The 24,567-nt window shown below is 32.4% G+C and overlaps 1 protein-coding gene across 3 annotated transcripts in view; it reads left to right on the top strand.

The window, feature by feature from the left end:
- LOC148626317 (TNF receptor-associated factor 3-like) overlaps positions 1 to 24,034 on the top strand; it is a 31,249-nt gene extending 7,215 nt beyond the window's left edge. For 2 of the 3 annotated variants that reach the window (XM_088570192.1, XM_088570191.1), the window contains exons 3-11: positions 13,999 to 14,536; positions 14,938 to 15,042; positions 15,998 to 16,168; positions 16,537 to 16,617; positions 17,068 to 17,142; positions 18,113 to 18,232; positions 20,320 to 20,433; positions 20,640 to 20,847; positions 22,168 to 24,034. In XM_088570192.1, coding sequence (XP_088426318.1) covers positions 14,303 to 14,536; positions 14,938 to 15,042; positions 15,998 to 16,168; positions 16,537 to 16,617; positions 17,068 to 17,142; positions 18,113 to 18,232; positions 20,320 to 20,433; positions 20,640 to 20,847; positions 22,168 to 22,739 — 1,680 coding nt within the window. In that variant the 5' untranslated portion in view covers positions 13,999 to 14,302 and the 3' untranslated portion in view covers positions 22,740 to 24,034. Of the gene's footprint in view, positions 1 to 6,708; positions 6,812 to 13,998; positions 14,537 to 14,937; positions 15,043 to 15,997; positions 16,169 to 16,536; positions 16,618 to 17,067; positions 17,143 to 18,112; positions 18,233 to 20,319; positions 20,434 to 20,639; positions 20,848 to 22,167 lie in introns of those variants that run through there. The other variant, XM_088570193.1, reaches the window with a different exon arrangement.
- The last annotated feature ends 533 nt before the right edge of the window (positions 24,035 to 24,567 follow it).

Here is a 24,567-nt window from a genome sequence, read left to right as displayed (position 1 = left end):
ACAGTGTTGAAAAATCATAGGCCTCAGTGCTATTATATTCAGACGATAGTCCTGAATTGACAGTCTCCAAAAGATCTCTCGAACCCCCAGGATCCACATTGAATCAATACCACTACGGGAGTAACAAATGCGGTGGTAGGACTGCAGACCCTCTTTGACAGTTGTGAGTATAGAAGTTAAAAGTTTTGAAAGAAGTTTGGTGGTACATTCTGCAGATCCAGATATGAAACATTGTTTGTATGGATTCTTGTGGAGTTTAGGAATCCAGTACATAGACGGTAAATCACAATCATCGTCCTTGGTAGAGAGACCAAAAGAGGATAGCACAGATTTATGGTTTTCCACAATCTCTTCTTTGGAGAGTGTGACAGCAGTATAGGTCTTATCACTGCTATTATTTTCTACGTCTACCTCTGATAATAAACATTGGATGTAAAATGTTTTGCAGACAAAAACAATGTTGTTTTGGGCTTTGTCTGCTGGTACGACAACATATTTGTCATGTATAGTAGACAATGTTTTGTACATCGGGGTCTCTGAAAACTGATGTAGCCTTGGCACTCATTGACCTACTTAAAACTTTCATTCGTTTCAAAATTAAAGACCTCACGGTCTGACAGAGAATCAATGTCTTCTTCTCGTTTTATCCATTTTCTCGCATAGTCCTCCACGGCATCCATAAGAACTATAAAGTTATAATTCCAATTTATGGAGCGTGGTTCACGGTACTTGGGACTTTTAGAAAAGATATTACGCAGAGATTCGTTTTCGATGATGGTTAAATCTCCCGTAACGACGTGACCAGAAGGACCATATTTGAATGGAGAGTTTTTGTAAGAACAGTCAGGTGGTTTAGCCTTGAAGTCCTCAATCTCGAGGTTCTGCAATAGCCTTTTATCATTAAAAATTTGGATGAAGTGGGTGAAGTATAAGAACATGGTTTGATAATTTTGAAATAGTCAGAATTTTGTACTGGAATAGATGGTCTGCAGACTGAACGTGTGATAGGGTACTTGAATGTATGTGCTCTGATATTTTTCACATACTGTTTATTAATTGATCAAATAGTTTTCACAGATATATCAATATCATCCAATGATTAGGCATTCTTTAATAAGATGTTTGACAATGTTGTCGCTAAACTACTGTCAACATGTCTAAAGACCGACCATTTTTTTCACAAAAAAGATATAATTACATTTACTTTTATGTCTGCTTTCCACATAATTCAAGACATTTGGTAAAATATGTATTCGTAAGGTAAAATGTAAGTATACATTGTTAACGATCAATTTGGTTATACCGGAACCAGAATTATAGGCATAAGTAGGAACCTCTATTATAGAATACAGGTTCCTACCGGAACCGCTAACAGACGGACTTATATTATGCGACACCGGACAAAAATGAATTCCACACGCGTCTTATCAACTTACAGCATATATCCAACTATTGAAGTGTAACATTTGCTTTTTAACTGAGAGATGATGCAGCCCACTGAATAATTCAAACTTTTCATATTTAATTGAATATAACAATATTATTAACTCGCCTCAAATCTATTTTTAAATTGTTTATCAACCGTATCGCTTTGGAAGGTATGGGTTAAACCGGGTGTGGTAGAGAAAGTGTCTTCTTTTATTCTAGGAACACCAGCCGATTCGTTCATTGTCTTGTTGGTGTTAATAGAAACCAGAGACACTGTACACTAATTTGCATACAAAATTGACTTTTGTGACACAAAATTGCATTTTATCTCACAAAATTAGATTTTGTGACACAGATTTGACTTTTGTGACACAAAATTAAATTTTGTCTCACAAAATTGAATTATGTCTAAAAAAAAAAGAATTTCCTCAATACAAAATTGAAGTGATTATAAAACAAGTCTGTGTGACATAGTTTTGTACAACAAAAATGATTTTGTTGTGACAGAATTCAATTTTGCGTACACAAAATTTATTTTGATTACAAAAAGATCAAGTCCCATTCGGCGCCCCGTAGAGTCAGTTGTTCTTTAAAAGTTTCCACTAAATTTAGCTTTGTGATGTTTAGAGGTACATGTAGTAAATTTCACTGTGGTAAGGTTCTAGGGAATATTGAGTATTTGTAACAATCTTTTGGGGCAAACATGTGTCTGCATGTGTACGTGTGGTTGAGCTTGTCGAGTTCTAGGATCTGAAGGTAATAAAACTGTGATTGGAACTGCTACTAACTGGTGTATGACTTTATAAAGCATAATGATCCGGGTCTTCACTCTGTGTCGTTGAGGTGTAGGCCAGTGTAGTGGTTGCAACATGATAGTTCCACTGCTGGTATTGTGATACATATGTACCAGTTGCAGACATACTTAGCTGCTTGCCGCTGGTCCATCTCTAGGTTTTGGCAATGGTCAGCTGTGTGAGGGTTTCAAACTGAACATGCATATTCCAGTTTGGGGCCGACAAGAGCCTGGTATACTTAATTTCTACATTATGTGTTTTGATATTTCGTTTTAGGGAGCCTATAAAACTTTTAAAGCATTTGAAGCAATATTTTTGTATGCATATTCATTTAAGGTCAGACTGCAAAGTAATTCCAATATATTTAGCTGAATATACAGATTCCAAAGTATGACTGTGTAGTATATAATATGTTTGAAGGTTTTTTTTATTTGATATTGTGAATACTGTACACTTGTCTGGGTGAAAAGATATCAGCCAATCTTTTCCCCACCTGGCGGCAGCATCAAGATCTTATTGGAGACTATCACAGTCATTTTGTGACTTGATTATTCTGTTTGTGATGCTGTCATCAGCGAACAGGCTGAGTTTGTTGGAGGTCAGGTACTCAGGACGGCTATTGATATATAGATAAAAAAAGGACTGGACCAAAGACTGTTCGTTGGGGGACTCCAGAGGTCACTGGGGGTACTGTCAGATGACTTACCATCCAAGACCACTTGTTGTTTGGGTTCTGTTTGAAAGAAAAGATGATATCCAATTTAATGTTTCATTTTGGATCCCATAGTAGTTAATATAAGTTTGTATGAAAGTCATTGATGAGGAACTTAGTAAGTTCATTATGATTAAATCTGTTTGTACCAGATTTCTTGTTTACTCTATGTACTAAAATATTCAACTTGAAAACATATGAAAGTGTCTGTAAATTATAGATAAAATTTAGTATGAGATTCGTTTTGTTACAGATATGTCCTTTTTAAAAATGTTAGAAATAAAATCTCAAACTCAAAAAAAAAAAAAAAAGATGAAAGATTTAAATAAAAATTTTAGTGGCTTCTCGTACAAGAAAGTATTGAACTTTCAATATTTTTTTGGAAAGTTTTTTTTATCAAATATCTCGGAGACAATAAACAATAGGCGATGAAAATAATGTTAGAGAATCTTTATTTTTTTTGTACTATCATCAACCATTGTATTGAAGTTTACCCTGAAGTAGCGTACGATGTTGGTGTCATTTTTGGTAACGTCGAAAGCGGCAACATTTGAAGTCTTTTTGAATTGCGACGTACATCGTTCTGTAATTGTAACATGTAAAAAGAAGTGTGCTTATTTAATTTTTTACATAAAATAACACACACGACATGTTTTATTATTTAATTATCCGATTCGATATTGATTTTTCGTACGTTTAGGTCAATTGAAATGATCAGATTACATCCTGATATGGTAAATAGTTCGGCATCAACCATTCAAAAATGATTTGAATGAAATTTGATCCCTTGAGAAAAATGTTAGGAATTATGAAAACAAATTTCGTGATGCGCTAAAAACGTAAAACACCCTCATTAAAACAGAAAGCTTGCAAGCCTACAAGCACAAAAGTCAGTGGTTGACGAATTGTTCTGAAATGTTGATATGATTTTATCAACAACTAAGAAGATTCCTATTTAATTTGGCTGCCGCTTTAGAAAAAGGGACCAAAAACGGTAAAAATACGTATTTTATTAAAACCCATCTTGATTTTTTCCCGATTTTAAATATTCTATTTTTAATGTGTTCTTTATTTAATTCGGCTAAACAAATGTACAGCAGATTTTATGTGTTTTGGACATTTTCAAGTTATAGGGGGTCAAAGTTGGACAACGCCTAAAAACATTTCCATGATTTTTTTTGGGTCCGATTTTGAATTTTTTTTTATTTCATTGGAGTCTTCATTGGATTTCTTATTAATAATCCTGCCTGCATTTTCAATCAGATTTCGGATATCTCTTATGGTTTTCGACTTATAAGGAGTCAAAAAGGCCACACGAGAATAAATCATTTTTTTTTGTTTTTTTCGTCCGATTTGAAAAAAAAAAAAATAAAAAAGATATTTCTGCAATATTTGTACAGCTTATTATATCTTATACAGCTTATTATATCTTATATCTAAAATAATTGTCAAGAGGTAATTAGACGAACATCAATACGTTGATTTTACAATATTTCACTAGCGAATGTGAAAGCGCGTGTCTACATATTTCAAAATACTTTGATGCAGGCACGCTGATCCCGATTTCACCAGGACATCATTGCATATGAACAGACAAGATTGCGCGCGAAAGAGGGGGCTTTCTTTTTTCTTGTTTTCTTTTCAACATTTCTTTCATTATATTATCGGATTCACTAAAATCGTATTTTTTTTTAATTCATTACGTCCACAGTCGTTATAATTTAATGTAGTATTGTAACTTTTTAATACTTTTTATTGTTTTTAAAATTGACATTAAAAGAGTTTTTACGTCGCAAAACAGAATGTTACTTTGGAAACGTCAAAAAATGCGCTTTGTGACATTTTTGTTAGACACGGTTTTACATATACGTTTGAATTCCGCATGGTGTACGCGTGAATAAATAAAATATAAAATATACAAATTTTAGATGTTGTGACACTTTGGTTAGACACAGACAAAATGATGCGCGTAGATACTTGTTCAACCATGTACCATTATTTTTAGAATATACTATATGCAGCATATATACATGTAAATTACATTCAAAATTTCACAGTTATTATACTCGGCGTCACATAAATAACATACTGTTAAAATTTGAATAAAAATATTTTCTACGACTTTATTGACACCAACCGTCGTTTAAATTGTCTTAAATGACTTGCTCATTCGTTTAGCCAAACAGCTTCTCAAAAACAAGTCGCTTATTAGCTTAAATCATGCGTAACAAATCCTTACGGGAAAATCCCATACTAATATCCGCCATGTTGGTTTTTACGGGACGATTTGTTTACAAACGAAGTGCGTAAGTTCCCGTCGAACTCCGGTGACAATCGTCTGCTTGATCAACTTCTCGGTATTATACGTTGTTCGCGTAAAATAAATCCGAGATATCCGAAATAACGCCGAATTGCATTCTGGGTTCTTCGGTTTTTGGACAAACCATTTAAACGTAAACAACATCTCCTAGCAACCCGATCACTGTAAACATGGCCGACTTTTTACAATGTAAATATTGCCACCTAGAATTAAAATCTGACCGGAATTTAACGATTCAATGTTTAGGGAGAAGCCGTTTGGCTAAACGAATGAGCAAGTCATTTAAGACAATTTAAACGACGGTAGGTGTCAATAAAGTCGTAGAAAATATTTTTATTCAAATTTTAACAGTATGTTATTTATGTGACGCCGACTATAGTTCACTCAAAGCTAACGAAAAAAGCTTTTGATAAAGACTGGGTAGCACGCAACGTGGAGAAAACGTCGGAAAGACAACGTGACATCACAACATACGTGCGTATTTATCAACTATTAGACAATAAAACTCATTATTTTTTAGAATAAACATGATATTTTGAATATTTATACAATCCTTTAAGCGCAAATAAACTTTGGTAAAAATACTATTCGTTGTTATATTTTACAACGGTAAGCAAGAAAGTAGCCAATGGCCAACGTCGAAAAAATTAAGGTTTGTGACATAATTGAAATACTGACAAAAAGGCTTTTAATATAAAGACTGATTGAACATTTAATATATATTTTCATAGTGTTTATGTAATAAATTGTCAATATAGTTAATAAAAGTCCCGATTAAAAAAAGCTGTCCGCATAACTTAAAAAAAAATGTCTAAAATTTTGTCTTCAAATCGGTTTCTTTCCATTTTTACAATATTAATGTCCACATCAAAGGGGAGACATTTGTAATATTGTAATACGCTTTGAACTTATCGTTACGTCCTGAAAAAATATGACATCGTCTGCAGCACAAACTGCTCTTTCCAAAAAAAAAGTTGGTTTTTATCAAAATACGCCAATAAACAACTTAGATATATTGGTGAAATGGGAAGCAAGCATTTCTTAATGTTACCCGTCCACATATGAAAATGGACGTTCTTGTGATCGAATAATGCTTTCCCTCCAAAATTAACGGGATCTTTCAAAGATTTATGATTGTAATTCTAAAACAGCAAACATTTTCGCACATTTTTATTGCCTTTGATAACTCCACATTATAATAGTAATATTTCCGTTTTCGTAACCAGCCCCGGTTCAATCGAATGTGACACCAACAACGTACGCAACGTCCCTGTACTCAGTGATAGTGTGGTATTCCTCTAGAAATCGTCACCATAAGAATAATGAAAGTAGAGATATTTTTTTTAATATTTTAATAAGAAATGATTTTTATTTATAATTGCGCAGTAAAAGGGACGAAATACTTCTGATACGAAGACATTCGGATACCATCTACATGTGTATATTTATAGATCTGGAAAACCCTTTCTATTTTTATCAATAATTATTTCTGGGCGCAGCAATGGCGTCGCGTATCTTTTCAAAGTGCATTTTCGATTACGAAATACTGAAATAAGAGTAAGTTTTCCAATTAACTCTTTCCCGTTATTATTTCCATGTATTGATATTTTCCATTTATCCATTCGTTTTTCGTATTCACACACCCAACCTGTTCAATTATAATGGATGCATGCAATGGGTTCACGATCACGAGGGTCTTAAAAGTTATATGTGTATAAGTTACATGTACATGCAGATACCTTTTAGAGAATTCCTTTAACATCATCAGTTGCCATCTATTGATAAAATTGTATGTTATCTGGCATACTGTTACTCCTAAAGTTCTACATCCTAATTAAGTCACCTTAGATTGTGTTGACAAATCCGCTCTAGCTTTACATACATACATGTAGTTTTTATTTGAGTTTTTATAAATGCAGTGTACGTGTACAGTCTGTGCGAGACTCGAGTCTAGTGAAAGTAATAAAGGACATCATATAAGGGGGGTCTGACGAAAATTTTTGCATTGCAAGTGCAATATTTTTATCTATTTAAGCAGCAAGCGAAATAAATATTTTTATTTGAAAATCTGCTTTGTTAAATAGTGGGTAGGTTTTATTCAATGAATGAATAACTTGAAAAGATAAATGCTTTTCCAAAATTTCAACCCCAAACCCCCTTTCCCCTCACTTTCAAAATGGTTAATGCAACTGTAACTTAATACTTTACATTTTTTAACCCTTATGGGCGTCGCTAGCAACATCCTTTTCAGTTTTGGCCGGTCAGATCAATCTGTATAGATACCAGAAATATCAAAGTTTTCCACCATTGGTGGGAATATTTTACAATAGACAATATTAGCACAAACACATTTACAATAAATGGTTATGGCATAATACAATACAATACAAAGTGCAAATAAAAGTAATATGACATATTAATATGGACAATAATTTGATCAAGGTGCAACAGTGTATACAGTTCAATAAATTTATGTATTTATTCTGATTTCAAAACATTCTTTCATAAATTTTGTAATTAGTACACATATCATGTGATGTCAACAAAATTCAGACACAACTGCAAATCTGAACTTCAAACAATGATTGCCTTTCCTATCTTACAAAAGCTATACTTCAATTTGGATAATATTATCAGAGATATACTTTTTCCAAGGTGTGTTAGGTTCTTGACAACGCAACGCTGGAACAGCAGAGATACGCGTACATACATCCATGGCACTTGTTTCCCCCCCAAAAAAAGACATCATATTCACTTCTTTTGCATGTAATAAGTAAAAAAAAATAGAGAAAGACTATCAGAAAATATGAATTTGTTTTTATTGAAACGTAATCTTAACCTATATATTTTTATTCGTTTGATTTAAGGAAGCGATGAATTTTCTCCATGAGGACAGTTTATTTTTGTTACTTCCTGTACATGATTTTTTAGCTCACCTTGTAAAAAGCCATGTCAGCTATTGCCATCACATGGCTTTTGTCATTGTCATCGTTCGTCGTCGTTAACAATTATACAAAACTCTTCTCCTCTGAAACTACTTGACCAATTAGAATTAATCTTGGTATGATTGTTTCTTGAGGTATCCTGCATAGAAGTGATGTGGAGATTTTTGATTCGTTGAAAAACATGGCTGTTGTTCCTGAAATAGAACATAGGGGCAGATAGCAGGTTTTTTGCATTGATCTCTTAATCCGTTAGGTTAATCCAAATTCTGACTGGGTAACAGTGTTTAGCATGATGAGATCTATCTGTGGTGAAATTTTCGTCTTAATTTGTTAAGGTCTTACTAAATACTTCTAATGTTTCAATTAGTTTACACAAGGTTCGTACAGGTCCTTGAATCCTTCAAAAGTCATGGAATTTCATTTTGAAAATTAAAGGTTTTGAAAAGTCATTGAATCCTGTATTTTTGCTAACAGTCCTTGAAAAGTCATGGAATTTTATTCAAATGACATATTGTTTTATGAAGTGTTGAAATAAAGCAATCTACAGTCTTCCTTATCTCACATTTGGGAAGGTTAGTCAAGGGGGGATAATCTGTAAGTGGTCAGGGACTAGTTTCTGTTTGTGAATGTCATAAAGGGAACCAGATTGAATGGGTGTCAGAATATCATGACCTTATAAAACAATATGCCAGGAAACTGTAATTTTCAACCCAAGTGGGTTGAAAAAGAAGAATACAATTGTTGGCTTCAAAGGGGAGGTGGTGCAGAAAAGGCCAGGCGCACAATCTGTGCAAAAGACATTGACATTTCGAATATGGGGGAATCAAGGCTCTATGATTCTGACACATTATTCTGACTCCGAGCTAACAAGTTCTCACTCTTTCCCCTTAAATACTCTGTGCTTTATGAATGTGTTCAAAACATTTGGCATACATAAATATGCTCATAATAATTGAAAAACTTATAAAAAGATGCGCAATTGTTTGTGGTTTTGGGTATGGAATATTAAAAAAAATCCTGGAAAAGTCCTGGAACATTGGAATAAAAAAGGTGTATGAACCCTGATACATGTTAAACAAGTAATTTTCAATGTTTCACTGTGAATTCCCAAGACAAATGACGCCTTAAAGTTGCATACCATTGCAAAGCTTGGAAAATAAGGCTTTCAGTATCATTACTCTAATGGTATGGTGTCCAAGAAATTCTTCACAAAATTTACTTGAATAAAAAATGCTGAAAATCAACATTTTTACCTTTTCTGCTAACTGACAGCATGAAGGCAATTTACTCACACATGTAAACAATATTCATACACTTTCGTAGTAAATTACATATATGATTTTAAAGTACACATTCTCAGCTTTATTTTGACTACTTTTAATCAGAATACACACACTACATGGGGGGGGGGGGGGAATGGCCATTTGACCTGGAAGTGGTTAGTGAGACCTAACTCATGTAGGTATTTTTAATATTCTTTCTTTCCAAAATATTTTCCTCTGACACTACTCGACAAATTGGGACTATGAATGTTCCTTGGGGTATCCTGTATAAAATTGATGTGGGGATTTTCGATACGTCAAAAAACATGGCCACCATTACTAAAAATAGAACATAGTGGTCAGAAAGTAGTTTTTAGCATGTACATGTATCTCCAAAACTGTAAGTTTAGCCAAATTCTGACTAGATAAAAATGACCTTTTTTAGCTATTTTTAATGTTATTTCTTTCAAAAATCTTCTCCTCTGACTCTACTTGATCAACTGGAAGCAAAATTAGTATGAAGGTTCCTTGAGGAATCCTGCTTAGAACTGATGTGGGGATTTTTGATTTGTTGAAAAACATGACTACTGTTACTCAAAATAGAACATAGGGGTCAGACAGTAGTTTTTCACATACATCTCCTAAACCATAAGATTTAGTCAAATTTTTTTAATGGCTGAAATGATCCTTATTACTGTGAAAGTACTATTGTTCGTGGGGTACCAATTTTTGTAGTTTTCATGGTTAGGACAAACCACGAACTTTGGTTCCCAACGAAAAGGAGATTTCCATTGATGTGTATACTAATTCAAGAAACCACAAACATGTGTTTCTTCCCTAATCCATGAAAATTGGTATCCACAAATTAAAGTACTTTTACATTATAAGACCTACTAAAGTATCCTGAGATCAAAGTTGTCAGAGGTTTCCTTGTAAGAGTTATTGCCCTTGAAAGGTGAAAAATGATATCTTGAAAACTGTGATAAATAGAAAAAAACTTAAAATTGTTGAAATGATCCTTATAATATGACATACAATGTACAAATGTTTTTGGGGATCAAACTTGTTGGATGCCTTCTTTTTAGAGTTATTGCCCTTGAAAGACAAAAAATTATGTTTTTAGCCAATATCTGGAAAACTGTAGTAGATGGAATGAAACTTTCAATTGATGAAATGATCCTTCTGAGAAGTCCTACCAAAGTGTTTATGGAGTCAAAATTGTTGTACAGCTCTTGTAAGAGTTCCTTGGAGCCTCTAGTTTTTCGTCAGTATGATGGGGAACCTTAAGGGAAATTTAGATAGTACATGTAATAACTGTTGAGCTCACACCACTTCACAGTGCTTGTTATAAAATCATTAATCATTCAATAGACCCTTTTGTGCTTAATGTGGAATAGGCGATGAGCATGCTCAATTTACACTTCCATCAGGAAAATTACTTTGTTCTCCCCAAGCCCTACCTCACAGAAGTGTAAATTGAGCAAGCTCTTCAAACTTACCACAAAAGGGTCTATACATTAGGTTTTCTAAATTGCATACAAACTCTGAGAAATATTTTTATAATTTTATCTCAACAGACCTAAGATTTCCCATGAGGCCTAAGGCAGTTTTGATTTTAAAGATTTGAATATAATTTTGTCTGTTTGGAAGTTGGAACAGCCATTTAAATATTTGAAGTAAATATAAACAAAAAGCCATGTGCTCAGGCTACATCATAAAGCTAGGGCACTTCAAGTAATTTTAATATCCATAGATGTCAATAAAGGATTAAAATTGATTTTTTGTAATGTTCTATTGACATTTTTAGATATTCAAATGAGTTGATGTCACATGACTTAGATATTAACCTGTTATAACCAGCAAATATGTTTCTGGCAATTATTCCTCTCAATAATATTCAATAGTATTTAGAGGATTAATTGCCAGAAACATATTTACAGGTTGTAAAAGATGTTTTGAATGATGTAAAAGGAATTACATTTGGACTATATTTTTGTGTAGTGTTCAGAAACAGTAGGGAAGTTCCAGGCATGAATCGACAACATAGGTATTTTGATAAAATCAAAAACCCAAAAAAGTATCATAACTTAGAAACTTATTCTTGAATTTTCTTCAATAAGTATACAGAGCAATCAAAATCATGTCACCTATGTTATTCTATTACACTGTATTTCTGCAAATAAATTTAAGATCTAGTCTTTAAATGAACTGAAGATTTTAGGGACTTCTTTTTGGATGTTTAATAATAAATTGACATTTAGGGAATGAAGTTCTTGCAGTAATAATCCAAGAAGCATTATTGCCATTAAATGTGCTTAGGGTGTTCCATTTAATACAATTATCAGTCAAAATTTCCGTCCTATCATAAATATTTTAAGATTAATAAACAGGAAGTGAAGAGCAGTGAAATTGGCAGGAAAGTTCGAATAGACAAAAAGTGTCTAGATTTGAAAATCTTAATACACATGTATGTTGATCAAAGAAATTATTTTCTCAAGATAAAATTAGTTCCACTTGAGTATAAATACAGTGTAGGATAATACTCTGTTGAAATATTTTTGAATGTGATTGCAAATTAACTTTTAGACAGGTTTAAAAAAAATAGGAAAAAGGTGAAACAAATAAAAATTTGTAAATATGTGTGAAGTTGGATATGGTTTAACTACCAATTACAGTTTTTACTTGAGTAATTGGTAATTGTTATATATTCAATTTATACATATTAGGAAAAACAGTTCTAAATAATATGGGAAATGCAAATGTATAATTTGTATAGTTTTATTTTACATCATGTAATCTTTTAAACTTTGACCGTGCTTCAATTTTCCAGAGAATAAAAAAAACCCTGTGCTTACAGCACTTTGATCAAAAAAAGGGGGGAGGGTCAAGATTTTACATCAACCCATATTTTTCAAATGGGGTGTTGGATTTACAGGATAGTATACATCAAATTATCCACAGTTGTTTTTTGTTTGAATGTCTGTATACAATTTGATGAAATTCCTTTGTTAAAGGTACAAACGTATATTGGTATGGTGCTGTTGTCATCCATAGACACTTGGCTTTCATGCTATAACTTTAAGTTGTGGTTGACCAATTGTTATGAAATTGTGATATGATTTTACTAACCACTAATGGAAGGTTCCAATTTAATTTGAACCTCGTGGCATCTACCGTTTTAGAAAAAGGGGCCAAAAAGGGTGAAAATACATTTGTAGGTGTTTTATTAAAACACATTTTGAATGCTTGTTTTTTTCCTTCTCTTATGTGTTCATTATTAAATTCTGGTGAATAAATTTATCCACAGATTTCCACTTTTTTAAATTTTTGGTCAGATTTTGATACATTTTGTTTTATTGGATTCCTCATAAAAAACCCTACATGCTATTTGCAATCAGATTTCAGATATCTCTTATGGTTTTCAAGTTATAATTCGGTTAAGTTATAAAGGGGCCATGTCCCAAAAAAATAGATGTACATGTAGGTATTTATTTTTGGCGGGATTTTGAAAACTTTAGATTGAAAATTTTGTGCATTATAGTGTTAAAAACGTTTGTTGTTTCCATAATGAATTGAAAGTCCCTATGCCTAAGTGTGTCAAAAACTAATATTGCCTTAACTGATCAGGGTTCTACTGCAGTCAGTGTTGTGCTGGGCTGGGTGAAGCTTTTTATTTTCAATTATTGCATTTTTTTAGCTCACCTGGTCGAAAGCCATGTGAGCTATTGCCATCACTTGGCATCCTTCGTTGTTGTCGTAGTCAGTTAACAATTTTCAGAAGTCTTCTGCTCTGAAACTACTTGGCAGAATTATATGAAACTTTTAACAGATGTTCCCGAGGGTGTCTTTCACAAAAGTATTTAGATTTTTGGTCGATAAAAAACATTTGTGCCGTTACTGAAAATAGAACATAGGGGTCAGACAGTAGTTTTTTGCATATATATCTCCAAACCCTAAGGTTTAGCCAAATTTGGACAAGATAAGAGTGTTTAGCATGATGAGATATTTCTGTGGTCAAATTTTCATTTTAATCTGTTTAGCCATGTTTGAGTTATTGCCCTCTTTCAACGTTTTTTTTGCTATTTTTAATGTTATTTTTTTTTAAATCTTCTCCTCTGACACTACTTGACCAATTGGAACCAAACTTGATATGAATGTTCCTTAGGATATCTTGCACAAGTTTTGTTTAGAACATAGGGGTCAGACAGGTTTTTAAAAGAATGATCAAGAGAACCAAAGTTATAGCAGTAATCAAAAGAATGTAATCCAGGGACAAAGACATGACATGGAAAACAGACATACATAACAAAGAACATTAAGTAACAAAAATCATACATACGAAGTAACAAAAGCAAATGAGCAACTCTGACTCCACTAAGATGTAAAAAGTTGAAAAGGAAGCGACAATTGATCTGATGTGTGAATACACAAAAAAGGATTTTTGTTTTTATCTTTTACTAAGCTACATGTACATGTAAGTAATTATTTGAGGATCATAGATTAAAAAAGATTTTTTGTTTCATTTTTTTTTTTGCAGATTTCAGGGTGATGCCAAGTAACAACCTTAAATACACAAGACATTCTAGAACTGTGTGGGTTTTTCATTCTGAAGTGAACAAGAATCATCTTATTTCAATACTTTTGTTGCTGAAAGAAATAGCTATTGAGATTAAAGACGGAACTTAAAGAGCAGTTTTTATATATCTTTTCATTGTGTATTTCATTTTATGTGAAGATTGCTTTGCTGTGCTGTATTTATATTACATTGTATTAGTGTGTATGTAAAGTAGCAGACTAACTTTTGCCCTCCACCCATATTCAGTTAAACTTAATCATTAACTATGGCTTCTATCAGATCCATAAACTCAACTCCAAGAGACACTCCAGACTTTGTACAGGAAGATCTTACTCAGTATAAATGTCCTGTATCATTTGATATATTAAGAGACTGTGTGCAGCTGCCATGTGGGCACAAAGTATGTGCCCACTGTGTCGATCGACTTTTCCCAGATTCTATCTCTGATGGACAGTGCCCTGTAAATGAAGAAGATTGCTTCCCATTTCAGAAAAATGAGGTACAGTATTACCTGACACAGTTGTCATTTTATTACATGTGTTATATTAATCAGAAATAGTGTAAAATCTGTCTAATCCAAGCCCTGAATAATCAAAAACCTGTCTAAACCAAACACTTAACAATTTCTTTTCATTTGTTTAAACTATGGCAAACTGAACCAGTTTTAAATCCTGAAAGTTCTGTTTAGACAGGTTTCACTGTAGATACATGTAGCTGACCATTTTTCAGGAATCTAAATGCTCAAGTGTTAGTGAGCAGCAATAACTCTGCCATCTCTGAAGAACTTAAATTATTAATCATGAAATCAGTACAAATAATGGGATTTATTAATGTTTTACTTCATGGAATACTTTTCCTATATGTGTACATAACCATTTTGTATTTGATTTTTTTAATAAGATTCTGCCAGATTACGGAACTAGGAGAGAAATACTGAAGCTAAAGGTGTATTGTAATTTCAAGAAGTATGGCTGTAATGAAGAAATGGAATGGTCCAAACACGAGGTATTGTACTATTATGATGAAAATTTAAGAAAAGGGGAGGACATTAATGTAATCGAAAAATTGTTCATGTGTATACAAGGTTAGAATTGAATATTTTAATGTATTTACCTAGGGGGGCAGGTAATAACTTGAGTTGACTTTCCCTCATTTGTAAGTAGTTGGCCAGCAAATGAGGCCCCAGGATTTGTTATGCAAATGGTGCGAAGTCTTGCATTCTAGGAAGTTCCTAGCATCTAATTTGAAGTTTTTTTTATTATCTGTGTAAATTCTTTTTATTTTCTATTTATATTACATGCAAGTTAAAACATATCACTTTCCCAGTAGGCTACTGCTTTTGGAAATTGATTTGCATGCCAATTTCAATCAAGCACTGGCAGTGGTCATTTCAAACCATGCTGTATAGGTATGGACTTACCTGTCTAAACCAAGCAACATCCTGTAGTTGTTTAGGAAACCTGTCTAAACCAGACATTCTTTTGTAGTCCTTTATTGTCAGTTGTAATGCATTTTGAAACTGTGTTAACTACACATCTTCCAAACAGCCTGAAAGAGGATGGTTTGCATTGCATAAGAAGTAAAAGGGGAATGTACATTTTTATTCAAGTTTTATGTTTGAATTTTAAAATTAGATAATAAAGTTGCTGACAGGATTATTAAAGATATCATTAGGTATTAAAGTGTTCCTTTACATTTGTACATGATTTGTCTGTTATCTTTTTGGTACTATACTTGTTTTTCTTATGAAATTTTATATTTCCATAGGAAAACTGAAAAAGCAAAACTTTTCACACAGTTAAAATTTGCTTTCTGAACTTAACATTAGTGTTATGAAAGTGCAACATAATAGACAGTTTTCCCAAACAAAAATTACTATTGCCCTGAATGATGGGAAAGTGGAATCCTAGAACACTGAATTCTGTCATGCATAATGTTACATTGTTATTTGTTATTACAGAATCACTGCAGCTTCTGTTTATATAGACTAGTAGACTGTTCCAAAAAGTGTGAAGGCTGTGAAGAAAAAATGCCTTTCAAAGACCTTGATGACCATGTATTGCATTTTTGTCTCTATTCAACAATTTCCTGTGACTTTTGCAGAGAACCTGTCCTTCGAAAAGATATAAAGGTACAAGAAAGTAGCTCAATTGCATTAAAATGGTTATTGTGGTTAAAAACATCACATAAATTTTGTTCGATCAAATCCTTTAGAAAACTCCTAAATTCTTGACTTGGTGTATTATTAAATCCTTCCAATTTATGATAGTTTGGTAATTCTGTTTTTAAGGGTTATTTACCGAAGCAAATAATTTATTTCAGCAGTTTGATGATTTAAGAAAATCTTCCATTCCTTCAGTGGAAAGAGCCTAGGTTTAGAAAAAAAAATACATTCTAGAGATAAAAACCATGTAAATTGTAGCCTGATATAAACCCCCTCGTGCATTTCTTGACTAAATGATTTCATATTACTGGTATAATAAATATCTACTGTTTCAGGAGCACCATTCTTATACATGTCAGAATATAGAGGTATCCTGTAAATACAATTGTGACATGTCATCTATGCCAAGACATCTTGTAAGTCATTAAATTTAGAAATCAGATGTACTACAGCAACAACTTCTGGACAAATTTTAAGTTAAAATAATGTCAGCATGCTGTAGAAGCTTTTTTTTTATATGATTAGAATGGACAATTAACCCTTAGTTTTGAGTAAAAATCTCCCACATGAGACGGTGTCAAAGGGGGTTGATCTCTCACATGGACTGTTTCAAAGGTTAACAGATGTCCCTCATAGTTTAAGAAAGTGGTCAAGTCTAGATTACCAAACAAAGGAAGAATATCATTGGAGACAAAGTGGATGTTGAAACCACACTCAGAATATCACCCTTGACTTTGTCTCTGGCGATATTCTTGTTTTGTTTGGTAATCTAGTATTCGACCCACAACTGCAAGTAGTATGTGTGTTACTATGTAAGAACTTACAGTCTACAACCATTATTTTTGACACTCATTTATTTATTTTAGATGCTGGAACATGAATCAACTTGTACAAGAAAACCATCAAAGTGCCCATATGCTAGTGCAGGATGTCAATTTGAGGTGAGAACAAATCTTATTATACATACAGAACAGAGTTAAAATGTTTAAGACTGATTCATCAATCAGTCTGTCATTACTCAGTTGTCACCTTGATAGCACTTTCATTTTTTGTGTGTGATTTCTTTCAAATTTAAATGATCTGCTGGAGACCACACAAGCTTGAATTGGATTGATTTCAAAGAAATTTATTGAGGGGCCACCATTTGGGACTATATGTCTTAATTTGAAGGCCCATTGGATATGTGAGTGTGCTTACTTAGGTTCTTTCATTATTTACTTTCTAACTTTTATTTAAGTTCCAGGTCTTTATATGGATATTGTATTTTTTTTACTTTAAACTTTACCAATAGCTGTTTCCATAGTTAAGTCAAACATTGCTTATCATTCAGCTGTTTTAATTTTCACATGTATGCAATTACATGTAAGTACATGTTCATAGATAGCAGTGGTTTATTTAATGTTTCCTGTGTAATAGATTTGGATAATTCACATGTGAAATTAATCTGATCATTTCACTCAAACCAAAACATTTTAACATGAATATCAATCCACCAATCACAAAGTTGAAAATTCACTCTGAAAATTTCAATTAATTCAACACAGAGAAAATCTTTATAATAAATGGAACAATCATTCTTCCCAGTTAGATATCCTTGTAGTTATTCAGTTAACCACTGCCATTCACTGCTTGGAAGATTGATTGCCCATCATGTAAGGCTTTAAAAAATTTATTTTCATATGAAAAAATATAACCAACAATATGAGATCAACCTTGACTTATATGATAATAACAAGTTGTGTAGGTCCTGGTCTACTTGCTTTATGTCTTGCACCATCTGTTTTCTGACCTGTCATGTTACATTTTTGTATTTAAAAAATACAGCTATTAGTTTCCTGTACAAACACTCTGACTACATTTCAAACTAATGCCTATGTTTCAATAATGGACAATTCATCTATGTTTTTGCAGGGAAAAGAAAAAGATGTTCGAGAGCATGAACAAAAATCAATAGTTGAACACATGTCTCTCAATCAGAAATACACAAAAGATATGGAAAACCAGAATAGGGAAATTCAAAAGGAACTGGAAGTTAGTATATATTTGAAATAATTTCATAGTAAAGCGATTAAATGTCCGAAGACAAATATGAAGTTGTTGAAGTAGTGGTATGGTATTGTATTTAAAACTAATTTGAGCTACTAAGAAAAAAATGTCAGGCTTTCAAATGTTTCCATAAAATCATAAAAGATATAGGAATATCACGAAATTTTATTATTGCTTCTTGCCAATTCTGTTCATTATAATTGTTATGCTCATGTTTTTTGGTAACAGCTCTTGAAGCAGCAAATTCTGGGGCTTCATGGACACAACTGCCTTGAGATTGCTGATTTGATTTTATTCAAATTTTGTAGGATTGCTATCATTTGTCAAATTTACAGTGGTTATTGGACTTGAACATTTCTGTGACACCAGGTGAACATGTCATGGTTGTGACTTCTCTGAAATCATGGATTTGATTTTGTTCCAATTTTGTATAGTTGTTATTCACACTGTATACATTTTTTGTACTTGATTCTGATGCACAACCATTTTGTTTGATTATTTTACAGGAGCTATGTGACTGAATTGTTTTTATGAATTTGTGTATTAAGGAGTTTTTTCATACAAATGTAATGAGATTTTGTTCAAATTATGATTCTACAAATATTACAGGAGTTATTAGGCATAAATTCAACGAAGACAACTGATCAGATTTTGTTGTAATTTTATGTAACTGTCAGTCACTCCGTATTTAGTTGCTGATTTGACATAATTTACAGGAGGACTTAAAATATTTTTGTGAATGGTATGCAGCTCCTCTGAGATAACAAATTGGATTTAGTTAAAAATTTGTAGGATTGTTGATCAGCACAAGTACTTGTCCTATTAGCTAATATTTTAAATCTACAAATCTGCATGCAATCTATTGGAATCACCTTGTCTGTCTTTCTGTCATGAGCCATATGTTGTAAATAGTTTTGACTGATATCAACTTCCTGTTTTGTGAGAGGTTGTCATTTTTTTACTATATGGAATGATAGAAGAATACTTTTGTCACAACAGTCTCTATTGCATCAGGATGGATTGATTTCGAATTTGCTATGTTTCTTTAAGTGAATGGGGGTAACCTTGTAAATTGGTTACTGTCTGATATCAATCTCCTGTTTAATGGGAATAAAGTATGCCATACAAATAGGGGTACACCCAGCACAACAACATGTGCAATTTTATGTCTCTTTATGTTTTGTAGAAGTGTTTTAGTTATACAATGATACATATTTTGGGGTTTTTTGATCCTTCAAGATCAAAATACCATATGTCACTGGTCTATCACTGGAACTTCCCTACTATTTCTGAACACTGCAGAAAAATATAATCTAAATGTAATTTCTTGTATATCATTCAATACTTCTTTTATAATAAGTAAGTATATTTATTGCAATTTATCTGCTCCATAATACTCTTTTATTTATGCAAATAAAAGTAAGATCAACTCAAGATTTGAGGGACTCCTTTTTTGACTTGAAAGATACATGTATTTTGTAATAAATTTACATTAAGGTAATTTATTTCTTGTAATAATGTGTCTGGAAGGATAAAATGTGTTTAATATTTTTATTTTAATACACTTACAAGTCAAATAATTCATCCTTTCAGAATTATTTTACCTTTTATAAACAGGAAGTAATTCAGATTTTGAAAATCCTGTGTTCAGGAAATGATTTTTTTAAGTTGATTTTGGTTTTATTTAAGTATGATTGTTATGTAGGATAAATACTCTGTTAATTTAGTTTTTGAATGTAAATGCACATTGACTTTTGGATAGATTTAAAATTGTGGAAAAAGGTGAAATGGAACAAAAATTTGTAAATATGTGTTGGATCGGTATACTAAGTATAGATTGACTTTCAGTTTATACATATAAAAAATACACTTCTTAATAATTTTATAAATGCAATGTATGATCACAATTTTATTTAACATCATATAATCTTTGAAATTTTGTTCATGCTGAAATTTTCACAAGAATCAAAAACCGCCATTGCTATCAGCACTTTGATTAATCTTAATTATTGTGTATATAACCTTTGGTTTCTTTCTTATAAATCCTAACCAAATCTTTTGTTTGGATTTAGAACATAAAGTCAGAAAAAGTAGTTTGGCAGTCACAGATAGTGGAAATGAAAAACAGCTATGATGGTTTGATCAATCAAGTAGAGAATATGAAAAAGGAATATCTAGAATTTCAGGTAAGACTTTTATCTCTTACCATTTAGCCATATAAATAACTGCATAAAGAAACAAATACTTACAGTATCTTTTGGCATTTTAGTTTATAAAAGGTACTGTAGTGATACAAGTTCTTGGCTACTTCTCAGTTGAAGTAAGTACTGACTAATGACTAAGTAGTTAATGCTGGAAACTTTATTCATGAGGTGTATTTTGTATTTTGTAGGTCAGAATAATATCAACAATAGAGAAGGTCTTTTCCATGGAAGAGTTGTTACAACAAGTGCCAACAAAACAAACAACAGATGAGCTTGGCAGAGATTTACGTTCCGTGAAAGACAACCAAGAAAGCCTAAATAGAAAACTTACAGACTTGGAGAGAGGTGGTTTTTCTTCAGGGTCATCAGGTGCCAGGGGAGACTCTAGTAGTATAGGTGTGTTGGTTTTGCAGTTTTATTGCAAATTTTACTGAATTAGTAATAAATAGTAGGTTTCAATAAGTTTGGATTTGTTTCATGAAAAAAGGAAGTTAACTTGTTATGTAATTTAAGTATAAAGGACCTTAAAAGCTTGAATAAATTTTAAAATATGAAATGATTTCTCTAGGGAGCCAGTTAATTACCTTTTTTCTTTGCTTTCTTAGAAAACATACTGCTCATTATATTATTCCAGTCTAATTTAGTATCTCAAACTCTAAAGAATGTTCAAACTTGGTTGTAAGAAACCATTTACTTATTCTTTTCAGTTTTTGGATACATTTTTTAAAGAATTTAGACATTTAGATAATAATAACGTGCAGAGTTTGAGTTCAATCATTAAGTCACCAACCAAGTGACTTATTGTTTTCACTCCGTTTTTTATTACTATTATCATTATTATCTTTATTTTCCGTCATCTTCAATCTTCCTATCAAATAACTTTTCAGGAGAAATTTCTCAGAAACCGCATGGCCAACTCTAATGAAACTTTGCACACATACCTAGTACCATCTTAAGAAACCTAGGAACTTGAAATTTGGTATAGTGATAAAGTTTGTGTCACAAAATTCAAAAAACGATGCATTTTCCTGCCAAAAGTTTAAAATTTTATGATTTGGATGAAATTTGGTATTTAGGGTGACACTAAATTTTGGGATTTAAAGACCATGTAAAAGTAGCTGTTGCCATGGTGACTGATTTTCTGGCAAAAACTTCAAAATGCTCTGACTTGGGTATAATTTAGTTTTTAAGGTGATAATAATATGCCGCCTCTAAATTTTTAGGTTTCGAGGCAATAATGCATATGGGAGGTGACTTGCTCCACGTTTTGTGAAACATAAACTTTTAATTTCTGTTATCATTTTGATTCATTCTGTTGACTTCAAAACATTCTCAAACTTCAATTCGTGCTTCCTTTTATTTAGCATATGCTTATTAGTAATGACATGAATATTACCAGTAGCAACTTTAGGAAACCTTAGATTTTCACACCTACAAATGTACACATATTAGGACAAAATATTTGCTGAGTTTGAGTGATAGATATCGTCTCAATGTTATTACTGACAGGATCAGAACTTTACTTAGAGTGTAAGAGAAATCTGTGTTTTTGAAATCAAAAGATACATTATAAGAATCGATTAGATAGGAGAAAAAATTGCTACTTGAATGTATGTTCCAAATATCCTGAGTGAGAGGTTCAAGTTTGACTGCATACATTAAACTGTATGCATGCATATACATTAGAAAAATATAGATACATTCCCTGTTTTGTAGGAGCATTAAAGAAACAGGTGGAAAACATTGAGAGACAGACAGCCATTCAGGATATTAGACTTGCAGAACTGGATTTGAGATTCCAAATTTTAGAAACAGTTAGCTATAATGGTGTACTAATTTGGAAAATAATGGACTATAATCGTAGAAAGCAAGATGCTATGAGTGGTAGAACCTATTCATTGTTTAGTCAGCCATTTTACACAGGAAGATTTGGTTACAAAATGTGTGGCCGTGTATATCTCAATGGAGATGGCATGGGAAAGGGTACTCATATGTCACTGTTTTTTGTTATCATGAAAGGTGAACATGATGCTTTGATGCCATGGCCATTCAAACAATCAATTAACATGGCGTTGCTGGACCAACAAGATGGTGTAAACCAAGTGACTGACAGTTTCAGACCAGATACAACAAGTTCAAGCTTTCAACGTCCGACAACAGATATGAATACAGCAGTAGGATGCCCGTTGTTTGTCTCCCATCAAAAACTTGAAACGCAGAAATATGTAAAAGATGATTCCCTTTTCATAAAAATAACTGTTGACAAAAGTGGTCTACCACATCACTGAATATGGGTGGGGGGGGGAAAGAACATGTATCCATTACCGTTCTTTAAATTGCATCTAGTGCTCCTAAATTTTGTTTATAGTAAATAGATTGTTTGGCTTTCCAAAATTTGGCTTAAGCACTACTGAAGAGATTTTTAAAATCGAAATGCAATTGTAAAAGAACTTAATTATCAATTGTTTGCAATAAGATTTAATGTTGCATTAATTTGTCTAAAAGACCTCAGTTCCATGTGCCACAAAAAAAAACAAACAAAAGAAGAATAAACTTAAGTTATATTTTAAGTTATTCAGGCTCCTTATCTTCAGTAATGTAAAATTAGCATTGAGAACTTAATAAGGTCACTTGGTGCATTTGTAGGAACGGTTTACATGGTTGCCATTTGACCTATCACACAGAGGTCAAGTGTAGTTTAATTACAGGGTGAATGATAAAATTCAGTTGATATGAATGAATGCTAAAAGTTCAAAGGGCTATCTGTGATGATGGATATAAATGTTGTATTTCGTCTGAAAAGGAAGTTCTATCTAAAATAGGCTCAAACAAACCAGTTCTCCAGCAATGACCAATGAGAAATGACCGAATGAATACCACTCAGTGCAATACATGCAGTTTAGTAATATGGGAAGAAACAGTCATCATATATACACATTAAAACATAATCTTGATTCGTTATAGGCAAATAATGTTTGTTTATTGTTATATGTGTGAGTGATCATGCTTACTGGTATCTATCAATAATTGTAACTTAATTCTTGTAGACAGTTTTTTAAAAGAAGTAATTATATAGGTTTTAATCATACATGTAGCCACCTATTAGTGGTAATATTCTTTTGTTAGTTCAACAATGGTATTTGTCCAATTATTGATGGATCTGGTCCTACAAACATCAGTGTTTTGATAAAAATATATATAAATACATGTAGTAAGGTTACACACTAATCTCCTATATAATTATGAATCAGCTATTACTCTTCTGATTTTAATAATTTTCATCATTGCTTTGTTCTTAGTACATTGTATTGAAAAGTTAAGAAATCATAAATGATTTCAATGTTTTGAAAAAAAGATAATTACAATCTAGATAGAAGATACACTTTTATGTTTAACTAATATTTAATGAACATGAGGTCCGAACTAAAGCGACAATCTGACTAAATACGTTAACATTAGTAGAATTAAGTTAAATCTCTGACCACAATATCATCATTCAACTTTAGAGCTTATTATACATTTATTGAAGACATTTTAGTGATCTCTCTAAGTATTTACCATTTAATAAAAGGTATACGATGAAGCATTTGTTCCTTTTCTATATCAAATTTCTGTCAATTATTTTTTACCTCTGTAAACAAATGGCAATTCAATAGGTTCCAGTAAATCAGTCCAATATAGTGTTGTCCTCAACTTTGCTAGATTCTCGTGATTATAGTACACTATTTAATAGAGATGAAGGAGCGATGTTCAATCAGAATTATTTTATGGAACAGAAACCTGGAAAAGCACAAAAGAAATACAGAGAAGACTGAAGTGTTGAATGACGAATATTAAGACGGGTACCGAAGGTCAAGTGAAAAATCAAGTATCGAACATTGAAAGTGTTATTAAGAGAACCAAGATTCGAGCGGTAATCAAGAGAATATATACACCGTTAGTTCATTTTTTTTAATGTTACTTGAGTATAGAGGAGCAACTGTTTCGCTGTACCTGTGTATAATAATGTTTTGGGGCCAGCTGCAACTTGCCCTGTGGTATGACGATTTCCTTGTCGTTCATTGAAGACCAATTTGTGGCCTTGGGCTGACATTTTCATCCCTGTTGGGTTGCTCT

Source organism: Perna viridis, chromosome 2, assembly GCF_037379345.1.
Source record: "Perna viridis isolate PV_CMFRI_1.1 ecotype Kerala chromosome 2, ASM3737934v1, whole genome shotgun sequence".
Lineage (NCBI taxonomy): Eukaryota > Metazoa > Mollusca > Bivalvia > Mytilida > Mytilidae > Perna > Perna viridis.
The sequence above is the reverse complement of the archived record's forward strand: the minus strand, read 5'-3'. Positions and strand labels throughout refer to the sequence as shown.